A 23811-nucleotide genomic window follows, 5' to 3' on the forward strand; every position below is an offset into this window, starting at 1 on the left:
ACACTGGCACAGGACTGCCCAGTGTGGCATGCCCACATCAAAGAAGGTGCTGCGCTCTATGTGCAAAGCAGACTTGCAGTTAGCACAAAATAAATGAGATGCCTAAATTCAGACACCTCCATTCTAAATGTTCATATGGACTATTTGTGCCCCAAACGTGGGCCTTCCGTACACTCACCTGACACAGTAATGTCATTTTGGTCCTCTTTGTGTATGCAGGACAACAATCAATCAACCAGCTTTTTCCCAATATAGCTTTCAAAAAAAAAAAAATCCAAACCAAAGCAAACTCTTCTGCTGTCCGTGGTTTTTCCAGCTGTTGGCTGGCGTCCTCTTGACCTCTTCTGCCTGCCCTCACCTCCAGCTCCTTTCCAAGCCCCAAGGTGAGCAAGCGCCCTGGGCATCCACCAGACAACTCCTGCTTCTCTTCCTCAGAGACTGCTTCCCTTCCTGGTCTCATCCTTGCCTCTGGGGAGATGCCAGCACACAGGAAGCGTTTAATTAGACCTTGTTGACTGTTGCTGGCAGGCTGCCGGAGTGGACAGGCAGCTGGTGGGAGAGACTGGATTTCGAGGAGCCCAGCGGCCCCTCCAGTTACGAGACCCCACGATTCGTGACTCCCCGTGGGCATTTGGGCTGGGAAGACCAAGCAAGAGATAACGTGAGGAGCGGAGGGGACGGGCTCCAAGCGGGAAAAGGCGGGAAGGGAGGGGCAAGGCAGCGAGGCAGGACCACATTCCAGACAAAGAGGTGCTGGAGTCCTAGGCATGCGCAGAGGATACAGCAGCATTCAGACTACGTTTCCCAGAAGGCCATGCTCGCCCTGGGAACGTTTCCCAAGCTTCAGGGAGAAGGATGGACCTTCTCTTTTGCGTCACTTCCGCCTCGCCCTATTCCAGGGTTTCTTGTAGCCGCTTCCTCTTCTCAGTCCTTAACCAACTTGTGACGGGATGAGCCGGAGCTGAAAGCGGGGCCAAACCTATCTGAAGGCCGGTTTTTCGGGTGCGGCGGGGCTGGAGCACCGGGGGGAGTCTAGTTGAGCGTCCATCAGAGGGCGGCGGAAGCCTTTCAAGCGCTTACAGTGGCCTTGCGAGAGGCGCACGCGCAGTGGCGGCTACGGGGTTGGGGGCGGGGGGAGGTGGACTGTGGAGGCGGAGCCAGATTCAAATGCATCCTCAGACACACTCTTGCCGTATGACCCCTGGGCAAGTCTCGAACCTCCAGGGCTCAATCCTTCCTCCATAGCAAAGAGTCTTAGGGATTGAACTCCTGGTGTATGTCCGGTCTTTTGTCCGGACTGCACTGAGGCCTCATCTCCTCCCACCATCCTCCTCTTCTTCCAGAACCCTTCCTGGGTACCACCCCTCCAGGAAGCCTTCTCTGATGCCGAGGATGATCCGTGCTATCCTCCCAAAAGCGCCATGTTTGTCTGCTCTCCTGTGTTGTCTCTTAAGAGACGTTGGCCCAAAGACAGCGCCCCCCCACCCCCCAGGAGAGAATGACCGCTACCTTCTGGCCCCCTCTCTGCCCCGCCCCCAGCCCCTGCCCCTCTCCCTGATCTCCCCACAGTGGAGAAGTGGGAATGTCTGGTCTGAGCAGGGCAGACCCCCAGCGTGACCCCTCATTCTCCTGCTTCTCCTTCCCCCCCCACAGCTCTACCTTCGGTGGCCTCTTTTTCTTCCCCAGTAAGTGGGAGCGCTGAGGAAGACAAATGGCTCCTGTACTCCTCACAGCCAGGGCCTGCAAGGTGAGTGCCATTTTCTTGTTTCCAGAAATACCATCTGAGTCTAAAAACCATGGGATGCATTTCTTTCCCATATGCTACAACTCTAGAAATTGTGGACATCAGAGAATCCTATATTTTAAGCTAAAAGAGACCATAGAGATCAGCTATTTATCCCCCCCGCCAAAAAAATTACTTTTCATTTAAACATTCCAAAATCTTTCTCTCCCTCCAGCCCCTCCCCCACCCATTGAGGAGATAAGCAATAGGCTACCCATTATGCATGAAAAGAAAGTGAAAAAAATATGTTCATCTTCCCTGAGTTCATCATTTCTCTTTTTATTTTTCTTCATGAGTTCTTTGGAATTTTCATACATCATTATATTGGTTTTTTTGATACTTCAGTATTTTTTTCTTTAATATTTTATCTTTTTCCATTTACATGTAAAAATGTGTATTTGTTTTGTAAAATTTTGAGTTCTAAAATCTCTCCTTTGTTGAAAAGGCAAGCAAATTGATATGTTTATAGATGTTCAGTCATGCAAAACATTTTCATCTTAGTCATCTTGTGAAAGGAAACACATCAAAAAAACCAAGAAAAATAAAGTAAAAAAAAAAACAACTATGCTTCAATTTGCATTCAGACTCCATCAGGTTTTTCTTTGGAGTTGGATAGCATTTTTCAACATAAGTGTTTTGGAATTGTCTTGCATCATTGTATTGCTAAGCATGGCTGAGTCTCTCACAGCTGATTATTGTTACAGTATTGCTGTTACTGTGTGCAGTGTTCTGATTCTGCTCACTTTACTTTGCCTCAATTCATAAAAGTTTTCCCAGGTCTTCCTGAACTCACTGCCCTCATCATTTCTTCATGTGCAATAGTATTCTATCATAATCATACACCAAATCCTGTTCAGCCATTCCCTAGCTGGTGAACATCCACTCAGTTTATAATTATTTGCCACTGAAAAAAAAAACTGCCATAAATATTTTTGTACATTTAGGTCCTTTCCCTTTTTCTTTCATTCCTTTGGGATACAGGCCTAATAAAGGGATTACTAAATGAAAGGGTGTGGACAATTTGGGCATAGTTCCTAATTATTCTCCAAGAATGGTTGAAATAGTTCACAACTCCGCTGACAGTGCATCAGTGTCCAAATTTTCCCACATTGCTTACCTGGTTTATCATTTTCCTTTTCTGTCATGTTAGCCAATCCAGTAGGTATGAAGTGGTATCTCTGAGTTGTTTTAATTTGCATTTCTCTAATTATTAGTGCTTTAGAGCATTTTTTCATATGACCATTGATAGCTTTGATTTCTTCTGAAAAGTGCCTGTTCATATGCTTTGATCATTTTCCAATTGGGGAATGGTTCTTATTTTTATAAATTTGGCTCACTTCCCAATATATTTTAGAAATGGGGCTTGTATCAGAAAAACTTTGTGCTGCTGCTGCTGCAGTCATAACTTCTATCATCGCCAAGGCCCACAGCTAGTGTTCCCGCCCTGTGTGCTCTAGGCCAGTCCCCATCCCAATGTCACAGGCCACTCCTGACAACCTAAATAGTCTTGGGCTGAAAAAAGGTCTCATAGTGATCTCTTATTGGCTGTGCTATTCCAGAATTTAATTTGATGCATTATTTTAAAGTTTTTAGGAGAGGAATTTTGGAAAAATTTGAAGAACCTCCCTCTATTCTGCTATCTTTTCTCTGCTTCACGTTTTGTGTTTTTTTTGTATTTATGATACTATTTGTGTGCATTTTGTTTCCACCCAAAGAGTGTAGACGCCTAGAGGTTAGGAAATATTTTATCTTCCTTTATGACCTTTATACCTAGCATAGTGCCCTTCACACGGTGAGCACTTAATAAATACTTGGAGATTACTAAAGAGCAAGCTAAGGCTCTGACAGTGGAAGTGACAGAGCCAAGATCCACACAGAGGAAGAGCACCAAGATTTCCTCACAGGTGTATAAACTTCCAGTCATATGAACCTTTCAGTGACTCTGACCCTGCAGTCAAGCTCTCTGTGACCCGACACAGCCCTCCTAAGTGACCTTCTTCGCTTCCTGAGTGCTTTGTGTCTTCTTCACCCAACTTTTATGTATTCATTTGTTCAACCATTCAAAGCTACTGTATGGTCAGTGCTGCTCTTGCTGTTTCAAAGGAAGTAGAGTAATAGCATCAAATATATCCTGATTTAATTTCCTCGAAAAAAACTGATAGGGGGCAGCGAGGTGGTGCACCTGAGTTCAAATCTGGCATCAGACCAGACATTTGACACTAACTGGCTCTGTGACCCTGGACAAGTCATTTAACCCCAATTGCCTTAAAAAAAAAAGGAAAAAAGAAAAAACTGATAGGTGTTAATAATACCATTTAACAAATAAGAAAACTGAGATTTAGGGAGAGGAAACAACTTTGCAACAATCATACACTGAGTGTATTAGAGCCAGGAATCCAAAACTTAGGCAGATAACATGAGCCTGCCTCCCTCTTTCTCACCTAATAATCCAAGACCAGAAAGGACTAAGACTGCTGGTTGAATTGGTGTGTCAGTACCATAGGGAAGTTCAGATTAAGTTTCCAGGAGAATCCTTAGGTGCATTAAGCATTCAGAGAAGGAAGGATATAAAAAACCTTGTAATGGTCTCTAATATTTTCCTTTGTATTACTTGGTTCTCCTTGGGCTAGTTTCAGTGTTAATTTGTGGGAAGAATCAACCTTTAGTCTAGATTTTGTGTTTAAAGTATTTCAGTCTTTACTCAGAATACACGTAATTTCAGGGAGAGGCACCAGTTGACTCACAGAGATCCTTCTGTCATTTCATGGGATCTAATTACAAAAAAATTGCATCTGGTATTTAAAGTATAAGGTGAAGAGGAAAACCCAGCTTAGCTGGGCAGTTTTAGAAGCTATTACTAATACCATTAAAAAAAAATTACCTACAAGGGGAGAGATGGACAGAGGGCACTTCTTAGCTATGATGTTGTACCACCCTACAGCATTGTGAAAAGCTTGATTAACAGTTTGGAATAATCAGTTTGCAATAATCAGCTTAATACATACTTCTTAATTCCATCATTATGATGGTAACCTTTAGCCTCGTTTATTTAGTTTGGTGTCCCCTGGGAGGTTTAGATTTGTACCATATGCCAAGTGTTATGAGTGATGTGAAGCATTGCAGAGATTGTCATAAGAACAAAGCTCATTATGTCTATGGTGGTACAAGAGGAGGTTACTTGGGAAACATTGGTGCACACTGCTCTAGGCCATAGCTATTTTGGAACCTGGGTCTGAGTTTCTAATCATTAATTAAATAGTACGTAGGAGATGATAATGATTAAGAGCATAGTCTGTGAGCATATCAATAACAAAAACAACAAAAGTCATATGATTATGTCAACAGATGCACAAAAAGCTTTTGACAAAAACAACCCCCATTCCTATTGAAAACACTAGAAAGCATAGGAATAAATGGAGCTTTTTTGAAAAGGATAAGTAGCATGTATCTAAAACAAAGAGCAGGGGATAAACTTGAAGCCTCCCCATTAAGATCAGGTATGAAGCCAGGATGGCCATTATCATCATTATTATTTAATATTGTACTAGAAACACTAGCTATGGTAATAAGACTAGAAAAAGAAATTGGAGGAATAAAAATAAGCAGTGAGGAAACAAAACGATCTTTGCCAACGATATGATGGTGTACTTCAGTTACTCTAGAGAATCAATGAAGAACTCCAGCACAGCTGCAGGATGTAAAATAAACCCACGGAGATCGTCAGCATTTCTGTACCCTGCCAGCAGTACTCAGCAGGAGGAGATGGAAAGGAAAAATTTCATTTAAAATAACTGTAGACAATATAAAGTACTGGGAAGTCTCCCTGTCAAGACACATCCAAGGACTATATGAATGCAATTACAAAGAACTTTCCCACAACTAAAGACATCTAAAAATTGGAGAAATATTGATTCCTTATGGGTAGGCTGAGCCAATATAATAAAAATGATAGTTCTGTCTAGGTTAGTTTATTTATTCAGTGCCATACCAATCAAGCCAAGAGAAAATTATTTTATAGAGCTAAAAAAATGACAATTCATCTGGAAGAACAGAAGGTCAGGAATATCAAGGGAATCAATGAATAGAAATGTAAAGGAAGGCAGCCTGGCAGTTCTAGATTTCAAACTATATTACAAAGCACTAATCATTGAAACAATCCAGTAAGGACTAAGAAATAGAGTGGCGGAGCAATGGAATTGATTAGGTACACGATACACAGTAGTAAATGACCATAGTTATATAATGTTTGATAAATCCAGAGACCCAAACTTTTGGAGTAAGAAATCCCCATTTGTCAAAAATTGCTGGGAAAACTCACATGAGTTGGATAGAAAGTAGGCATAAACCAACATTTCACACTATGTATACCAAGCTAAAATGAAAATGGATAAATGATTTAGATGTAAAGGGTGGTATCAGTAAGTTAGAGGAGCATGGAAAACTGTACCTGTCAGATCTATGGATACGGGAAAAGTTTATGACTAAAGAAGAGGATCATAAGAAGTAAAATTAATAATTTTTATTATATTAAATTAAAAGGCTTTTGTACAAACAAAACTAATGCAGCCAGCATTAGAAAGGAAACTGGGGAAAAATTTTTTATAGTAAGTTGTCTAATAAAGATTTCATTTATCAAATTTATAGGGAACTGAGCCAAATTTATAAAAATAAAAGCCGTCAGAACAAAAAACCAAAGCTATCAATAGCCATATGAAAAAATGCTCTAAATCACTAATGAACAGAGAAATGTAAATTAAAACAACTCTGAGGTACCACTTGATAGTTATCAGGTTTGCTAATATGACAAATACCAGAGCGTATTTGGAAAAATTGGGACACTAATGCACTGTTGGTAGAGTTGTGAACTGGTCCATCCATTCTGGAGAACAATTTGGATCTATGCCCCCAGTAACATAAAATTGTGCATACCCTTTGACCCAGCAGTAGCACTACTAGATCTGTATCCCAAAGATAGCAAGTGTAAGGGGAGAGGACCTTTTTGTACAAAATATTTATAGCAGCTCTTTCTGAAATCCTAAATAATGAGTGGGTTTAAGAGTAAATCAAAGAATCAATAGTTGTGTGAAAGACAATGATAATGACAAAAATACATGCCATCTTTTCTAGGTTACAGCTAAAGCAATCCTCAGAGGAAAAATTATATCCCTCAAAACATAACGACAAAGAAAGGATTAATAAATTGGATATGCGTTTTTAAGTTAAGCCATTGAGGGATTTTGGGGACTTGGCCCTTGGGTTGAATTGCATATGTAAGTGGGTAGTATATTGTGAAATATGGGAGATCAGTACAACACCCCCCCCATTCTAATCAATACATAAATACTTCTAGAGTAACACCAATTATTTGGTATGAACTTGGGATTAAGGGAACTTTCTATCCTTTAAGAATGGAAGGAAGGAAGGAGAGAACGAAGAAAACAAGCATTTATTAAGTGCCTACGATGTGCCAGTTACTGTGCTAAGCACTTTACAAATATTTCATTTGATCCTCACAACAACCCTGGAAGGTGTGTGCTTGTATTTGAGACTTGGCTGTAATTCTCAATAGCTCATTGACTTGAAGCATAACTAATCATATTAAAAATATTTTTAAGTATCATTAACTGAGTATGAATAAAAAATGAAATAAAGCATTGTAAAAAAAAATTGTGGCAAGATGACAAAGCCCCAGAAGTACTGATTGTGGTGATAAATGCACAAAAAGATTTTTAAAAACTAGTTTGGAGGCAAGCAAGAGATTAGAGAGTAGTGAGGACGATGTTTAGGCATGATGAAGTGATAGTGATAAGGAGGGGTCCTGCAAAAAGGCTAAACAAATAAAATCTTCCTTGGCTTTAGTTTTCTCTTTGAAGAATCTTTGAACTGGAAATGACTGCCCAAAAATTCTCAGCAGGAAGTGGATACCAAAAGTAAAAGGAGATAGACAGGATCCAGCTGTTCTGATGGGAGTGTATACTGTGTTTGTGTAGGAAATTTATGTGTCCCTGAAAGATCTTGGAGAATGGAGGAGCTGCCACAGTACTAGAAAAGGGGACATATGCCAGGTTTCAAAAAACAGGGTGGATTTTGCAAAGCCTAGACCAGTGACTTCTAATTCTGGCAAATTCCTCGACTGCCTTACCAAATGAGTGGTTAAGGAGCAATTAGAAAAGACTGTATTTTTTTTTTTTCTGTAATATTTTTTGCTCTTTCACTAGTCATTTCTGGAAAAAGTCTCAACTTCACAGGCTAGATTTTGCCCTGCTTTATATCAAAGAAAAATTTATACAGAAATGACCATTATGGTGACTTACCTGATAATTCATACAATATTCTCCTTTGGTGGTCTCCCTCTTCTCTGCTATGAGAAGTTGTAATATCTTTTCATTTACTTAAAGTTCAGCATCTTTTCTATTTTTTTTTTAAAAAGTATATTGTTATATATTTTATAGTTCCATTGGCTCTGCTTATTTCACACTGCATCAGTTAATGTGCATCTTATACTGCTCAGAATTTCTCATATTTGTCATTTCTTACTGAATAATATTAGTCCATTGTATTCATATGCCTTTTTTCCTACCATTCTTTATTAATGAGAATTCAATTTGTTTTTGTTTCATTGCTGCTCCAAAGAGTGCTCTTATGAATGTTTTTGTGTATAAATTTAGTTGTGCCCTTGTTCTAGTTACAGAGAAAAGGTATGGCAACATGATATAGTGAAAATAGCTCTGACTTTGAAGTCAGGAAGCCCTGGGTTCAAATGCAGGTTTGCTGTTTATTCCCCTTTGGACCTTAAGCAAATTACTTTCCCTCTCTGGGCCTCACTTCCTTAATTTGTAAAATGAGAAAGTTGGACTCTAAAGTCTCTTGCAACTCTCAATATGTGAGTTGGAAAATAATGATCCTTTAACACCCTTTCCAGCTGTAAAAAAATTTTTCATGTATTGTTGAAGACAGGAGATAGTAGTACCTTATGCTCACCTTTGCTCTCATGACTCCAAGAGCATTGAACACAATTGTATTCATTTCAGAGCACCACATTTTAAGAAGCACTATGATTGAGTGAAGAGAGGAAGGCAGCTACTTTAGAGGTGAAGAGACCAGGCTGGTTGGTGGAAGGAACTGGGGATGTTTGGCCTGCAAGAGCAGACTTAGGGCCACATGATAGCTCTTCCCAGCTATTTCATTTTCCAGGAAGTAGTCATGTTACTGCTTTAGCTCAGAGGACAGAAGTAGGAGCCAGGGTGCATATTGTACAAAACCATAGTTTAAATTGATGTCATTGGATCCATTAACAACAATAAGCATTTATTAAGTGCCTGCTATTTGCCAGGCATTGTGCTAAGTGCTGAGGAAACAAAGAAGGGAAAAGAGCTCCTGCTCTCAAAAAGCTTGCAGTCTAATGGGAGAGGAATTCTTAAGTGCCTTCTATGTACTAGGCACTGTACTGGGTTGCAGATATTTAAGTGAAGCTTTCCCTACTGTCAATGAGCTTACATTAGAACTTCAAAACAAAGCTGAAAAAGATTCTGGGAAGATGACGGAGTAGGTCAGAAAATTCCAAGCTCTCAAGATTTTCCCCTTCAAGAGTGATAAAATAGCACCTCAGGAGAACATAGAGCAGTAAAAATAAATAAGAGTCAGGACAGAACAGGGGTCCTCCTGAGACAATTGGAGAAGATCTGAAGAAAAATCCCGGGATGAGGTTTGTGAAGAGTAAACACTGCCAGGCTAGGGTTCACTTAAATAACAAGCAGCAAGCCCTGGGGCTAGCTGTGTTGGGAGACTGCCTCAGCCTCAGCTATAGGAACTTTTACCCCTGGGACAGTGAGGGGAGTTAAGTGTCTGAGCTGGAGAAGATTGAGGGAAGGTCTGCTAATAAGGAACGCCAGACCCAGCCGTGCTGTGGAGATGCATCTGGGAGCCAGAAGGAACCAGCACAGGCCAGGTGAATGCAGAAGCAGTGGGATACTGGCTGTGGTCACTTACAAGAAGGCTGGAGGTCTTGGTTTCAATTCCAGGACAGAGGGGAGAACTGAATGGAGGATCTGAGGCCAGAGACACCATCCCCCGTACCCCAGGACTAGAGGTGATTACAGAAACTAGGCTACTGCAAATTTTAAAAATGCACAAGCAAAGGAGAAAGAATCCAACCATAGAGAGTTACTATGGGAATAGAGAAAATAGAAGTTTGTTTACAGAGGAGGCTACTGAAGCAAAGAAACCCTCTTCTACCCCAAAGAGGAATGTCAAATGGTCACCTGCCCCAAAAGAATTCATAGAAGAACTTAAAAAAGACTTAAAAAATCAAATAAGAGAGACTAAGGGAAAACTAAAAAAAAAAAAAAATCCAGGAAAAACACGAAGATTATGAAAAGGAAGTCAACCAATTAGAAAAGGAGATCCAGAATCTTAAGGAAGAAAATGATTTCTTGAAAATCAGAATCGGACAAGGAGAAGCCAGCAAAGTTATGAGAAATCAAGAAATAATAAAACAAAATATAAAGTGAAAAAATAGAAGAGAATATGAAGCATTTCATAAGAAGAACAACTGATCTGGAGAACAGATCAAGAAGAGAAAACTTAAGAATAATCAGACTACTTGAAAGCTACGATCAAAAAAAGAATCTTGATATAATAATACAAGAAATAATTAAAGAAAATTGTCCTGAAGCATTAGAACAAGAGGGAAAAGTATAAATAGAAAAAAATCTGCTGATCAGCCCCTGAAAGAGATCCTGTGAGGAAAACCCATAGGAATGTTATAGTCAAATTCGAAACTCCCAGCTGAAGAATAAAATATGAGCAACAGGAAAGAAAATATGGCAGTGCTACAATTAGAAACACACAAGACCTAGCAATGGTGACACTAAAAGACCACAGGTCTTGGAACACTATTTAATGAAGAGCAAAAGAACTGGGGTTCCATCCAAAAATATACCCAGCACAGGTAAGCATAATCCTGAATGGAGAAAAAAATAGACATTTAATGAATTGTCAGACTTTGAGGACTTTGTTTAAAAAAAAAATCTCTGAACTTAGAAGATTTGACATACAGGAGCCAAGAGAAATATAAGACACATACCAAAGACTAATTACAAAGACAGTCTGTTTACCTTTTATGTATGTAAAATGTAAAACATATGTCTAAGATTGTCATTTGTAATTGGATAGTTTGTAAGAATGATTGAGGTAGACCTTAGTGTGATATGACTTTAAAAAGTAAAACCATTTAGGAAAAGCTAAAAAGAGTAATTATCTTATACAAATGAGGTGTGAGAGGAAGAACAGATACATAGGAATTAGATGGGGGAGGAGGGCAGTTAGTTCTAGAAACCTGCTTTCATTGGAAATATATCTTGAAGAGTATAAAAGTTTTCTAAATTCAGGGGCAGCTGGGTGGCACAGTGGATAGAGCACTGGTCCTGAAGTCAGGAGGACCTGAGTTCAAATCCGGCCTCAAACCAAACAATTGACACTTACTAGCTGTGTGACCTGGGCAAGTCACTTAACCACAATTGCCTAAAAAAAAAAACAAACTTCTAAATTCAGAAAGAAAATGCTTAGGGGATGAGGGGAGGGGATAAGTGAGGGATCTCTAGAGGGGAAGGTGAGGAAATATGTTAAAGGGAGGTATAGAAGGGAATTTAGATTAATGGAAATGGGGAGGATAAGGGAGGGATTCCTGGAGGGGGGCAGGTTAAGTAAAGGAGGGCAAGGTAGCAGGTACAAGTAGAGGAGTCAGGAGGGGTAGGAAATAAGAGATGCACAAACATAAAAACAAAGATCAGGAGTAGAATTTGTCAGGGCAAGTATATGTCTGTGTGTGTGTGTGTGTGTGTACATATATATATGTATATATATTTGTGTACTATATATGTATATATGTATCTATATATGTATCTATATGTATCTACATCTATATCTATATCTACATATGAGTGCTTCATTGTAGCCTTGGGTGGGGAGGAACGGGGGATAAAAGGACAAAGTAAAAAATGCACAACAGAGAACGAAAGAAATCTTACAAGGAAGCAAAGAAAAGATGGAAAGCTCTCAACGCAACACATAGTATTTATTATATAGGCTTTCCTGAAATGGAAATTTATTCCTATGTATTTTGAATCCCCTGTTATGTTTTGCTGTGCACATAACATACTTTTTGTTTCTTATTTTGTATTTGTTTCAATATTTAAGCTTATAATGTTTATTTTTCTTTTCTCTTTTGTGTATTTAAGTTTTAGTATTTAAGCCTAAAATAAAAAAAAAAATTTAGAGTTATACCTGGGTAAGCACGAATATTTTTGGTGTTTCAGGAATTGGTGACATTCAAGGATGTGGCTGTGGAATTCACTTGGGAGGAGTGGGTGCATTTGAACCCATCTCAGAAAACACTGTACAAGGATGTGATGCTGGAGAACTATAGGAACTTGGTCTCTTTGGGTAAGAGCAGCTACCCCTTTGGAGTCTTGATATATACTATAGAGACTTTCAGGATCTTAACAGTTTACTCTTTGGTATATAAGAGTATATCTTTTGGCATACAAGAGGAAAGTATTCCTAATCCTTTTGTTGCCAAGAGACAGAGTACTTGTGCTGCCTGTTTCCAGGAAAGAATGTCTTTACTTGTTATCCTTGAGAATGTATCATCCCCTCTCTGTTGCTTCAAATCCACAATTTTCTGTTTAACCTCAGTGTATCATCTAAGCAGGGAGTGAGTCAAATGAACTGTTTTTCCTAAGTCCCATTCTATAACCCATTCCCACATCATATAGAATATCTTTTAGTGGTCCTTTGTAACTATCTTTGGGGTCTTTCTAGCATGTCTATTTTTTTTCCCCCATAGAGAAGAAGCTTGAACCACTTTTTAATTCTTTTATTGTTTCATGGATGCTTTTTCAAAAAAAAAAATGTCATTTTTTTTCCTTCCCTGTCCCCTGTCCCATCTAAAAAAATGAGAACCCTACCTTTCCCTCCAAACAGCCCATTGAGCCCTGCCTGGTTGAAAAAATAAAATGACACAAAATTAACTAGTGCCTGTGCCTGTGATACATTCCCTTTACTCCCCTACCTTTCTACTAAGAGTTTGAAGGAGTATTTCATCTGTCAGTTCTATGATGGAATTCTGAGATAACTGTTTCTAGCATTTTTTCATTTTCAACTAACAGGATTTGCAGTTTCTAAACCAGATGTGATCTACCAATTGGAAAGAAAGGAAGCATCTTGGATACCAGGGGCAGATATCCCAAGAAGCAGCTATCCAGGTGACTACATAAAAACCAAGCAGATGGGTCACTGCAAAATACAGCTCTGTTGGTCATTGTAGGTCAAAGCTTTTATAAAATGTTGAGCAAGGTGGTCTTATTAAAGCCTCTCTGGCCTGGTGAGAGAAGCTGAGAATTGAAAACTTCATTTTTTAACTCAAGAAGTTAATTTTTTATACATCTCTTTGCTCACATGTACCTCCACTCTAAAAGAAAGTTTTCTGAGGAACGGGGTAGGTATTTCTCTTATGTTCACTGAAAATTGTCTTATCTTAAGCAGGCATTCTCCTACCTCGTTTCCATTGATTCATTCTCCCTTTTAAAATAAACACATTACTTAAGATATTAACAATATGCCCTTTTCACTTCTGAGTCTCCTTCTGATATTTTCTTCTGTCTTGTTTTTATGATTATGTTGTTTTGCTCCTGTTCCTTTTTAAAATACTTAATCATAACCTAATTCCCCTTTCTTTAGTCTGCCTTTTATGTCATTCTATTTTTCTTTATGCTTTGAAATTATGTTCATACAAGTATAGTAATATGTTCATATGACAGGACTTGTTTAACCGTAACCCCATTGTTGAACCTGTAGATTTTCAGTATTTTGCTATTTCACAAAAACCTGCCTTGTATTTTTTTGAGACAGATCTTTGTTTTCTTTCAATAACATTTTGAGGATGTAAACCTAGTAGTGTGATTATTGGATCAAACGATATGAACAGTTTTGGAGATCTAGCTTAAGTTACTATGTTGCTTTTCAGAAAAAAATTACAGTAGCAGCTTAATAAGTACCTATTTCTATATAACTTCCAAAATTTCTTATTATTTTAAAGTATCTTTGCTAATCTGATAGCTATTTGGTGATACCTCCAAATTGTATTCATTTTTACTTCTTTGATTACTGGAGTTTGAGTAATGTTTCTAGTAATTATTAATTATTTATTTTGTTAAAAAATACCTGTACGTCCTGATCATTTACCTTTTTGGAATTGAATTTTATTCTTACAAATTTGAATCAATTCCTTACAAAGTAGATATGTTGTATTTTTAGAGAAAATTTATGGCAACAATTCCTGATATTACCTCCTTTCCTCATACTTCTTTATTCTGTTTACCTCCTCTCTCTTTCTATCTCTCCTCCTCACTCCTAACTCATCAGTTCTCCTATTTTTTTTTGTGTTAAGTGTTTTCCCTTTCTATTTTCACCTGATACTGTAAGGATATATTTGCAAGCTCTCAAATCATCTACTTTGTATGGATAGTCTTTCATTTCCTTATTGCATTCATATGTCAGCCATTTAGAGTAGAGTAAGGGCTTATTCATCTTCCAGGTAATTTCATCCCATCAATTCATTTACATATGTTAACTTTGAGTCTTCATACTTTCACATAAGATAAACTGATCCTTAGTGAAAGATCAGTGAGAGTAGCTCTCTCAAGTAGGAAGGCAAGAGAATAGCTCTAAAACCTTTGAGCCATCAGGAACCTTGGGAAAAGGGGGGTGGGGGGAAGGCAGTTAATCAGCTCTTTATTCTTTCTTTCAGAGAGCAAAGAATTTAATGGAAAGAAACCTTATGTATGTAGTGAATGTGGAAAAGCCTTCAGAAGGAGGGCACATCTTACCGTGCATCAGAGAATTCATACTGGAGACATTCTTTATGAATGTAAGGAGTGTGGTAAGGCTTTTCACTACAATTCAGCACTTATTCTACATCAAAGAATTCATACTGGAGAGAAACCTTATGAATGTACTGAATGTGAGAAGGCTTTCAGGAGTAAGACACAACTTACTGTGCATCAGAGAATTCATACTGGAGAGATTCTTTATGAATGTAAGGAGTGTGGGAAAGCTTTTCACTATAACTCGGAACTTATTCGCCATCAAAGAATTCATACTGGAGAGAAACCTTATGAATGTACTGTATGTGGGAAGGCCTTTAGGAGGAAGCCACATCTTACTGTGCATCAGAGAATTCATACTGGGGAGAAGCCTTATGCATGTAGTGAATGTGGCAAGGCCTTCAAAAGGAAAGCACAACTTACTGTGCATCAGAAAATTCATACTGGAGAGATGCTTTATGAATGTAAGGAGTGTGGGAAGGCTTTTCACTACAACTCAGCACTTATTCTACATCAAAGAATTCATACTGGGGAGAAACCTTATGAATGTAGTGAATGTGGGAAGGCATTTAGGATGAAGGCACGTCTTACTGTGCATCAGAGAATTCATACCGGAGAGATTCTTTATGAATGTAAGGAGTGTGGGAAGGCTTTCCACTACAACTCAGAACTTATTCCACATCAAAGAATTCATACAGGAGAGAAACCTTACGAATGTATTGTGTGTGGGAAGGCCTTCCGCCGGACTGTAGATCTTACTCAACATCAGAGCATTCATACTGGAGAGAGACCTTATGAATGCAATCAGTGTGGGAAAACTTTCACACTGAAGAAATATCTTGTTCAGCATCAACGAATTCATTCTGGATAGCAACCCTGTGAAGGTAATATATGTGGGAAGGCCTTTAAACTGAGAACACTACTTTATGTCCATCAGAATTCTTCCTGGAGAGATTCTTCATGAAAGTGAGGAGTGTGGGAAGGCCTTCCATCATAACTCAGATTTTATTAGACATCAAAGAATTCACACTGGAGAGAAACCTTATGAATGTAGTGAATGTGGGAAGGCCTTCAGGAGAAAGGCACATCTTATCTGCATTAGAGGATTCATACAGGAGAGAAATGTTATAATGTAATGAATGTGGGAAGACCTTCAAACTGAGGACAAAATTTCCTCAGCCTCAGAGCATTCGTTCTGGAGAGGAATCTTGTGCATGTGAGATCTTCAGATTGAGGACTCACTCAACATCAAGGAATTCAGGTGGTTTCTTCTGTTCACGCTGCACCTGTGGCTGGGCTCCCAGGCTAGCATCCCTTAAAGGTTACTGGCAAGGTGGAACTTTGGTATAGTGGGGCCTGGTGGCAGCCCTGGAAACAAAAGCATCCACCGTGGCAGCAGCCTCGCTCAAGTTCTGACTTCTCCCCAGGAAGAAAGCAGGTGATGTCAGATGAGGAGCTCTTGCTTCTCCACAGTGAGATGGTGACCAGCGTCCACAAGTTTGCAGAGCCAGGGGAGGTGGAAAATGGAAGATGCATTACTAATGTGGAGAAGGTGGGTTTTAGAGTGGGAAAAGGCTTGATAGAAAGATTTACAAAGAACACTCCAAGGTTCACGGATGAATTAAATATAATGAAGTTCATTTGCAAGGTTTTTGGGACCGATGTTTTCTAGAAACAAATTGATAAATCCAGGGACAAATCATCAGGGTATCTATGTGTTTCAGGACAACAAATTTTGACTCCTGACTTAGATGTTTTTAGGAAAACAGTATTTAGATCATGCATCTAAGTATTTACATTTACCTGTGGTTTAATGAAAGATGGTTTATCAGATTTGGGGATAAAAAGTATTGTGCCAGCTGAAGTGTCACCAATTCTAGCATGTAAATTTCAAGTGATGATATAAAAGATATAGCATGTACTCAAATGCTTCTACAATGTAAGGAGATTAAATCATTGATGTATAAAGGTTTTTGAGTAGTAACTTTTGACTTACTGGTATTGTCAATAAGTTTCTACGATACATTGATTCATGTAAGCTAAATGTTAATTTATTTTATGATGTAATATGAACTCTCAAATGAGATGACCATATTATAGTATATGTATCATCTGATGGAATGGGAGAGTATCAAAAAAAAATTTCCTGATACCCTATACTGCAGTTCTGTTACAGTATACCAATTACACCCTTATTTCATTACAAATGATTATTAAATAAGCACTGCAACCAAATAACATTTCTTCATGCTGCTTCACTGGTTCATGATAATATGTATTTGGCATTAAAAAGACGGGCAGGGAGGAAAAAGTCAAGTCATTTGTACCCAGTTTTTTCAAGTTCAGAAAGAAAAAAGAATAAATGGATTTTTTTAAAGTTAGAAGTAAATGTTAACATGAACTTAAATGATACTATAAGTGACGCTGGAATAAAGTTTGTTTCCAGTAAAAGCAATTTTCATATTTTTATGAAGAGGCTTTGTATGTAAGTCCGGTCATGGGACTGCAAAAACTAGGAGTGAGAGAGGATTTCTGAATTCAGCAGCGGTGGAGAGGAGGTAACTGAAAGAAATTAAGTTGATAGGTTGGTTACTAGATGAGATAAGTCACTAAAGGATTATATCTCTAAAAATACATGAGACCAATCAAGATGACTCTTCACATAGAAAAGGTTACTTTTCAAAGTCAATTTCATTACATTCAGCTATTGAATAATTGAGAATGTCCATTTTTCAACCATACTATTTAACAGGAACATTCAGTTTCAACATTTTAAAATATATTGCATATATTAAAATGTCTTTTCTGTATTAAGTATCCCCCATGGTTTGCCAGTAGTATGCAGTAAATATTGTTTGATTTCTTTTTTTAAAAAGTTTTAAAAATCAAAGAATTCACTCTGTATTGTACTGGGAAGGCCTTCTTGTGGACTGTAACTCTTACTCAGTATCAGAGTATTCATACTGGAGAGAGACCTTATGAATGTAATGAATATGGGAGGACTTCAGACCAAGGACACAGTTTCCTAAGCGTTCATTCTGTAGAGCAACCTGATGAATGTAATCACAACCGTGTACTACAACTTGTTCAGACATGCGCCAATTGATGGGCATCCCCTCAATTTCCAATCACAAAATCCAAACCACGAAAAGAGCTGCTATAAATAGTTATATGCATATCAGTTCTTTTCCTTTTTTTTTTTTTTATCTCTTTAGGATACAGACCTGGTAGTGGTCTTGCTAAGTTAAAGTGTATGCATGGTTTTATAGCCTTTGGGCACAGGTACAAACTGCTGTCCAGATTGGTTGGATCAGTTCACAACCTCACCAACAGTGCATTAGTACATCCCAGTTTTCCTACATCCTCTCCAACATTTATCATTTTCCTTTTTTGTCATATTAGCCAATCTAATAGGTGTGAGGTAGTACCTCAGAATTGTTTTAATTTGCATTTCCCTAATTAGGATTTAGAGCATTTTTTTCATATGACTATAGATAGCTTTGATTTCTTCTAAAAACTGCCTGTTCGTATCCTTTGAGAATGACTTGGAGAATGACTTGTGTTCTTTGAAATTTGAGTCATTTCTCTATATATTTAAAAAATTGGGCCTTTATCAGAAAAACTTGCTATAAAATTCCCTCACCCTCCTTTCCCTTCCCCACCCGTTTTCTGCTTCTTATTAAATCTTGGCTGCAATTGGTTTTGTTTGGCTAAAATTTTTTTATTTAATGTAATCCAAATTATGCATGTTATCTCCTGTGATCCTCTCTGTCTCTTGTTTTGTCATAAATTCTTCCGTTATCCATGTAGTACAGAGCAGATAGTTCTTTCTTGTTCTAAGTAAAGCTTATTTCTTTATGCCACAGACTGGATATTGGCCACCTCTAGAATTCACAAGAGGTCAAAATTGTGAAGCAGCATTCTCGCCTGCCCTTCTTGCTATTGTTATTCCCAATCAACCTGAAAATTTTCGAATTGGTATTGGCTCTAGGACCTGGGGGTGGAGGGAGAGAGGTAAAGGTTAGTAAAGGGAAGGGGGAAACAAATAATCACTGCTTTTCAGCCTTGTATGAAGGCATTGTTGGTGTCTAAATTGGGTACTCATTTTGACTTTATTTTAGTATCCACTGTGAGCTGTTGGCCTATACTTTCTGTTAAACTGCTTTCTAGTTTTCCTGGAAGTTTTTGTGAGGTAGTCAGTTCTTATCCCAAACGTTTAAGTCTTTGCATTAATCAAACACTAGATTACTAAGATCATTTAGTACAGTGTATTGTGTACCTACTCTATTCCACTGATCTACCACTCTGTTTCTTAACCAGTACCAGATTTTTTTTATGATAACTGCTTTGTTTGAGATTGGGTGCTGTTGGACTAACTTCTTTCACGTTCCTATTCATTGATTCCTTTGATATTGACCTTTTTTTCTTCCAGATGAATTTTATTATTTTTTCTAGCTCTATAAAATAATTTTTTGGTTTTGGTATGGCACTGAATAAGTAGATTAAATTTATTATGTTGGCTTGTCCTACACATGTGCAATTAATATTTTTCCATTTGTTTAGCTCCAACTTTGTGTGAAAAGTGTTTTGTAATTGTGTTCATATACTTCCTGGATTTGTCTTGCCAGGTAGCCTCTCAAGTGTTTTATATTGTCTGCAGATATTTTAAATGGAATTTCTCTTTGTCTCTCTTGCTACTGGACTTTGTTGACAATATATAGAAATGCTGATGATTTATGTGGATTTATTTCATACCTCACAACTTTGCTGAAGTTGTTGTTTCACCAAGTTTCTTAGTTGACTCTCTAGGATTCTTTAAGTATACAATCATATCATCTGTAAAAAGGGATAGTTTTGTTTCTTCCTTGTATATTCTAATTCCTTCAATTTCTTTTTCTTACCTTATTGCTATAGTTAGCATTTCTAGTACAATATTGAATAATAGTTGGGATAATGGGCACACCTGATCTTATTGGGAAGGATTCTAGCTTATCCTAATTACAGATAATGCTTGCTGATGGTTTTAGATCGATATCCCTTATCAGTATCCCTGATAATTGCTTTAATTTCTTCTTCATTGGTGATATATTCACCCTTTTCATTTTTGATAGTGGTAATTTGGTTTTCTTCTTTCTTTTTTGTAAACAAATTAACCAGTGGTTTCTGTTTTATTGGTTTTTCATAAAACTAGCTCCTACTTATATATTAGATAAATAGTTTTCTTACTTTCATTTTTATAAATCTCTCCTGTCACTTTCAGGATTTCCAATTTGGTGTTTAAATGGGGATTTTTAATTTGTTCTTTTTCTAGTTTTTTTTTTTTTTTTTTAGTTGCATGCCCAATTCCTTGATCTTTCTCTCTTTTATTGATGTAAGTGTTTAGAGTATACATTTTCCCATAAGTACTGTTTTGGCTGCATCCTGTAAATTTTGGTGTATTGTTTTCATTCCCTTTAATGAAATTACTGATTGTTTTTATGATTTGTTCTTTGCACTCATTTTTTAGGATTAGATTATTTAGTTTCCAATTAATTTTTAATCTATCTTTCCACATCTTTTTATTCAATATAATTTTATTTGTGCTTTTTAAATATATCTGTGCTTTTCTGCATTTGGTTGTAAGATTTTTATGCCCTAATGTGTGGTCAGTTTTTGTGTAGGTGCCGTGAGACACTGAAAAAAAGGAGGGTTTTTTTTTTCTATTCTCATTCATTTTTCCCCAGAGTTCTATCATATCTAATTTTTCTAAAATTCTATACATCTTTTTAACTTGTGCTCTATTTAAAATTTATTTCTTTAGCTCCTCTAGCAATTCTTGTTGGCCTTGTGTCCAATCTCATTTTTCCCTCACAAAGGTTTTGTTTGTAGATGTTTTCGTGTTGTTGTTTTCTTTTGAGTTTGTGTCTTAACTTCTCTCTCTCTATAGAAGCTTTTTATGGTCACATTCTTGTTGTTTGCTACTTTTCCCAGCCTATTTCTTGACTTTGGGCTTTATATTAGAGTTGGGCTCTGCTCACTTCTGAGGGAATGATTGACCTGAGCTTTCATCTTTTATGTCCTGTTGCTTTCATAGCTAGGTCTGGGAGCTTGTAGGTTTTCATTGCTTTCCAGGTGCTGTGATATAGGGAGAGGTCTGGTCACTGCCCTTATGTTCTGTGCTTTGGTTCTTACTCAGCTAGGGTCCCTTTTCTCTCATGACTGCAAATGCACCTCTCTGCCCTGGAATTGCAACTTGGACTAGGTAATGAACAATAGATTTTCCAAATGGCATGTGATCCTGTGCCCAATGCTAGCACAGAGGTCCCCTGTAATCTCTTTCTGCCAAGTGTTCAGTCACCTTACTGTCCTTGTGTACTGGGTGTTCTGATACTACAGCACTGCTGATACCACACCGATGCCATTACCAATTCAAAGGCCCACAGCCTGTGCTGCTTAAACCTAGCAATGTGAAAGCATGCCTAACCCTCATCTGCAGACCTATCTTCCTGTATTACTAAGCTGCCTTGTTTTAGAAAAATGACTCATTTTGTCTTTTTGTTTACTTTTCCACTCAGAATTTGACTTCGCATTTTCTGGGATCATTTTGTAGGAGAGGTTTTGGGGTAAATTTGGTAATTGTGACTCCTAGCTCTGCCATCTTAAAACAGTGCCTTCAGTTTATACTTAAGAGCCCTAAATGGGTAATAGTCAGGACAGGTGCCCAAACTGTCCAGAGAAGAGGCTCATGAGAAGATTGCTAAGGCCAAAACCCACTTATAGTGAATGTTCTCTGACATTCAGTAAACCCTTTATCTGAACATGACCAGAAACCCTGTTCTTGGTCACAGTTGCTGGGGAAATAGTACCAGCTGGGATATCTAATTCACAGAGATCAGCTCCATACAGAAATTTTAGTTCCAGGCTGTTGGGAAGCCTACTATAGTCTTGCCAGCAGCAATAGACTACAGCGTCTTCAATCTCCAGACTGCTGATGGTAAGTGTGACATGTCTCCCATAGTCACTGCCATTGAACAAAGAGAGGACCCCATCATGCAGATTAACTTATTAATAGGTCAGGAGCTTGGGGATTTGTCTTGGTTTTGTTGGTAGAAATCAAATTCATAATTAACATTTGAACTGGTCTTACAGTTGATGGTAATTCTCTCCTGGAGACAATGAGAAGGAGACTGGAGACTGAGCCACAACACCGTCCCACTGGCATCCACATTTTGAAGAATATGGTCAGTCAGACAATTACTTATTAAGTACTGTCTATATGCCAGCTTTTGTGCTAATCACATAGGATAAAAAGAAAAAGGAGAAAGAGTCCATGGCCTCAAAGAGTTCATTTTCTAATGGGAGATATCATGCAAAAAAAAAAAAGACAATGTACAAGATTTATGCAGTGTAATGGGGTTATCTCAGAAGAAAGGCACTAGCAGTAGGGTGGGTAACTGGGGGGGGGGGCTGCATTAAGTGGTGGCTGAACTGAACCTTGAAGAAAGCTAGTGACCCTAAGAAGCAGAGAGTAAGGAGCAAGTGACCATGAAGCATGGTCACTGCAAAGACAAGGAGATGGAGTGTCCTTTATAAGGAACACCAAACAGGTCTGTTTGTGAAGAGAGCTAAATGCCAAAGAAGTTCATCTTTGATCACCGAAATAATAATGATCCCGTGTAACATTTTTTTAAAAAGACGAACTTTTAATAACTGCTTTTATCAGCCTGTTAAGTCATACAGTGACAAAGTAGTTAGAAAAAAAAACCATGAAATTTCTGGTATTTTTTTTTTCTGTTACAAAGAGGGGAGGAGACAGAATTCTTTCGCTATGTAAATAACATCTGGCACTTCATTGGGACTCTAGACAAAAGGCTTTCCCCAAATAACCCCAAAGAAGTGAACTTGTCCAAAACAAAACCAAACCACCAGATCTGATCCAATTTTGTGTCAAGTGCCACTTTGTTAGTTTGATTATATTCAGAATTTGAGGTCTCTAAATAGAAAATGCAAAGACTTCCAGAGACTAAGTCATTGGCTAGTATAGCTGCCAGCGAGGGTCCAAATGACAAGGCCAAAATTGTTGCTGGTTAGACTTCATAGTTTAATTCATTTTTTTCTATTTTTTTATTAGTTATTTTAATTATTTGTTGAAAAACAATCACATCCATAAGCTTTTGAGTTTTAAATTTTCCCCCTTCCTCCCCATGACTGCGTGCAATCTGATATAGATTCTATATATACATTCCTATTAAACATATTTTCACATTAGTCATGTTGTAAGGAAGAGTTAGAACCAATAGGAGGAACCACAAGAAAGAGGAAACAAAACAAAACAGAAGAAAAAAAAAATGGCAAATAGTATGCTTCAATCTGCATTCAGACTCCATGGTTCTTTCTCTGGATGTAGATAGCAGTTTCCATCATGAGACTTTTGGAGATGTCTTAGATCCTTGCATTGCTGAGAGGTGCTAAGTCTATCAAAGTCAGTCATCACAATGTGGCTGTTAATGTGTCCAACATTATCCTCGTTCTGCTCACTTCAGTCAGCATCAGTCCATACAAGTCTTTACAGGTTTTTCTGAAGTCTGCCTGCTCATCATTTCTTATAGCACAATAGTATTCCATTATATTCATACACCATAACTTGTTCAGCCATTCCCCAATTTATGGGCATCCCTGCAATTTCCAATTCTTTGCCACCAAAGAAAGAGCTTCTATAAATATTTTAGAACGTATAGCTTCTTTTCCTTTTTCCTAATCTTCTTTGGAAATACACCGTGTAGTGGTAATGGGTCAAAGGGTATAGGTAGTTTAATAACTCCTTGGGGCATATTATGAGCATAATTCCAGATTGCTCCCCAAAATGGTTGACTCAATTGAGAATTCCACCAGCACAATTGGTCATTATATAATTGATGGCAATTTATAAGGGAAGGAGTATCAACAACACATTTAAAAAGAAAATACATAGAGGAAAACAAAAAGAACTTCAGAAAGAGACACTGAATAATTTTACTACATTGTTAAATATAATATATACTTTAAAAAACAAACTGCACAGAATAAGAGTTCATGGCTTTGTTCACTATCTTCTTTTTTTTGGAGTCGCTTTTTCCCCCTATTCCTTTTTTTAAAAATATTTATTTTTAGTTTTCAACATTCACT

The 23811-nt window shown here is 37.9% G+C and overlaps 1 protein-coding gene and 1 pseudogene across 1 annotated transcript; both read left to right on the forward strand.

The window, feature by feature from the left end:
* Positions 1–862: 862 nt before the first annotated feature.
* Positions 863–15553, forward strand: LOC114040641 (zinc finger protein 565-like). The gene is made up of 5 exons (XM_027858751.1): positions 863–1002; positions 1654–1747; positions 12100–12226; positions 12952–13047; positions 14592–15553. Exons 2-5 carry the CDS (start codon positions 1712–1714, stop codon positions 15536–15538), a joined length of 1206 nt encoding a protein of 401 aa, XP_027714552.1. The 5' UTR covers positions 863–1002; positions 1654–1711; the 3' UTR covers positions 15539–15553.
* Positions 15554–16097: 544 nt separating this feature from the next.
* LOC114040642 lies at positions 16098–16582 on the forward strand (annotated as a pseudogene).
* Positions 16583–23811: the final 7229 nt, after the last annotated feature.

This window comes from Vombatus ursinus, unplaced genomic scaffold, assembly GCF_900497805.2.
Source record: "Vombatus ursinus unplaced genomic scaffold, bare-nosed wombat genome assembly UNPS02013930.1, whole genome shotgun sequence".
Taxonomy (NCBI): Eukaryota; Metazoa; Chordata; class Mammalia; order Diprotodontia; family Vombatidae; genus Vombatus; species Vombatus ursinus.

Bases quoted from the DNA above. Each gene is read 5' to 3' on its own strand.
- LOC114040641 (XM_027858751.1), top strand. From the start codon at position 1,712: ATGGCTCCTGTACTCCTCACAGCCAGGGCCTGCAAG. The intron at 1,748-12,099 runs GTGAGTGCCATT...TTGGTGTTTCAG, and splicing joins TCACAGCCAGGGCCTGCAAG to GAATTGGTGACATTCAAGGA. The intron at 13,048-14,591 runs GTGACTACATAA...TCTTTCTTTCAG, and splicing joins CCCAAGAAGCAGCTATCCAG to AGAGCAAAGAATTTAATGGA.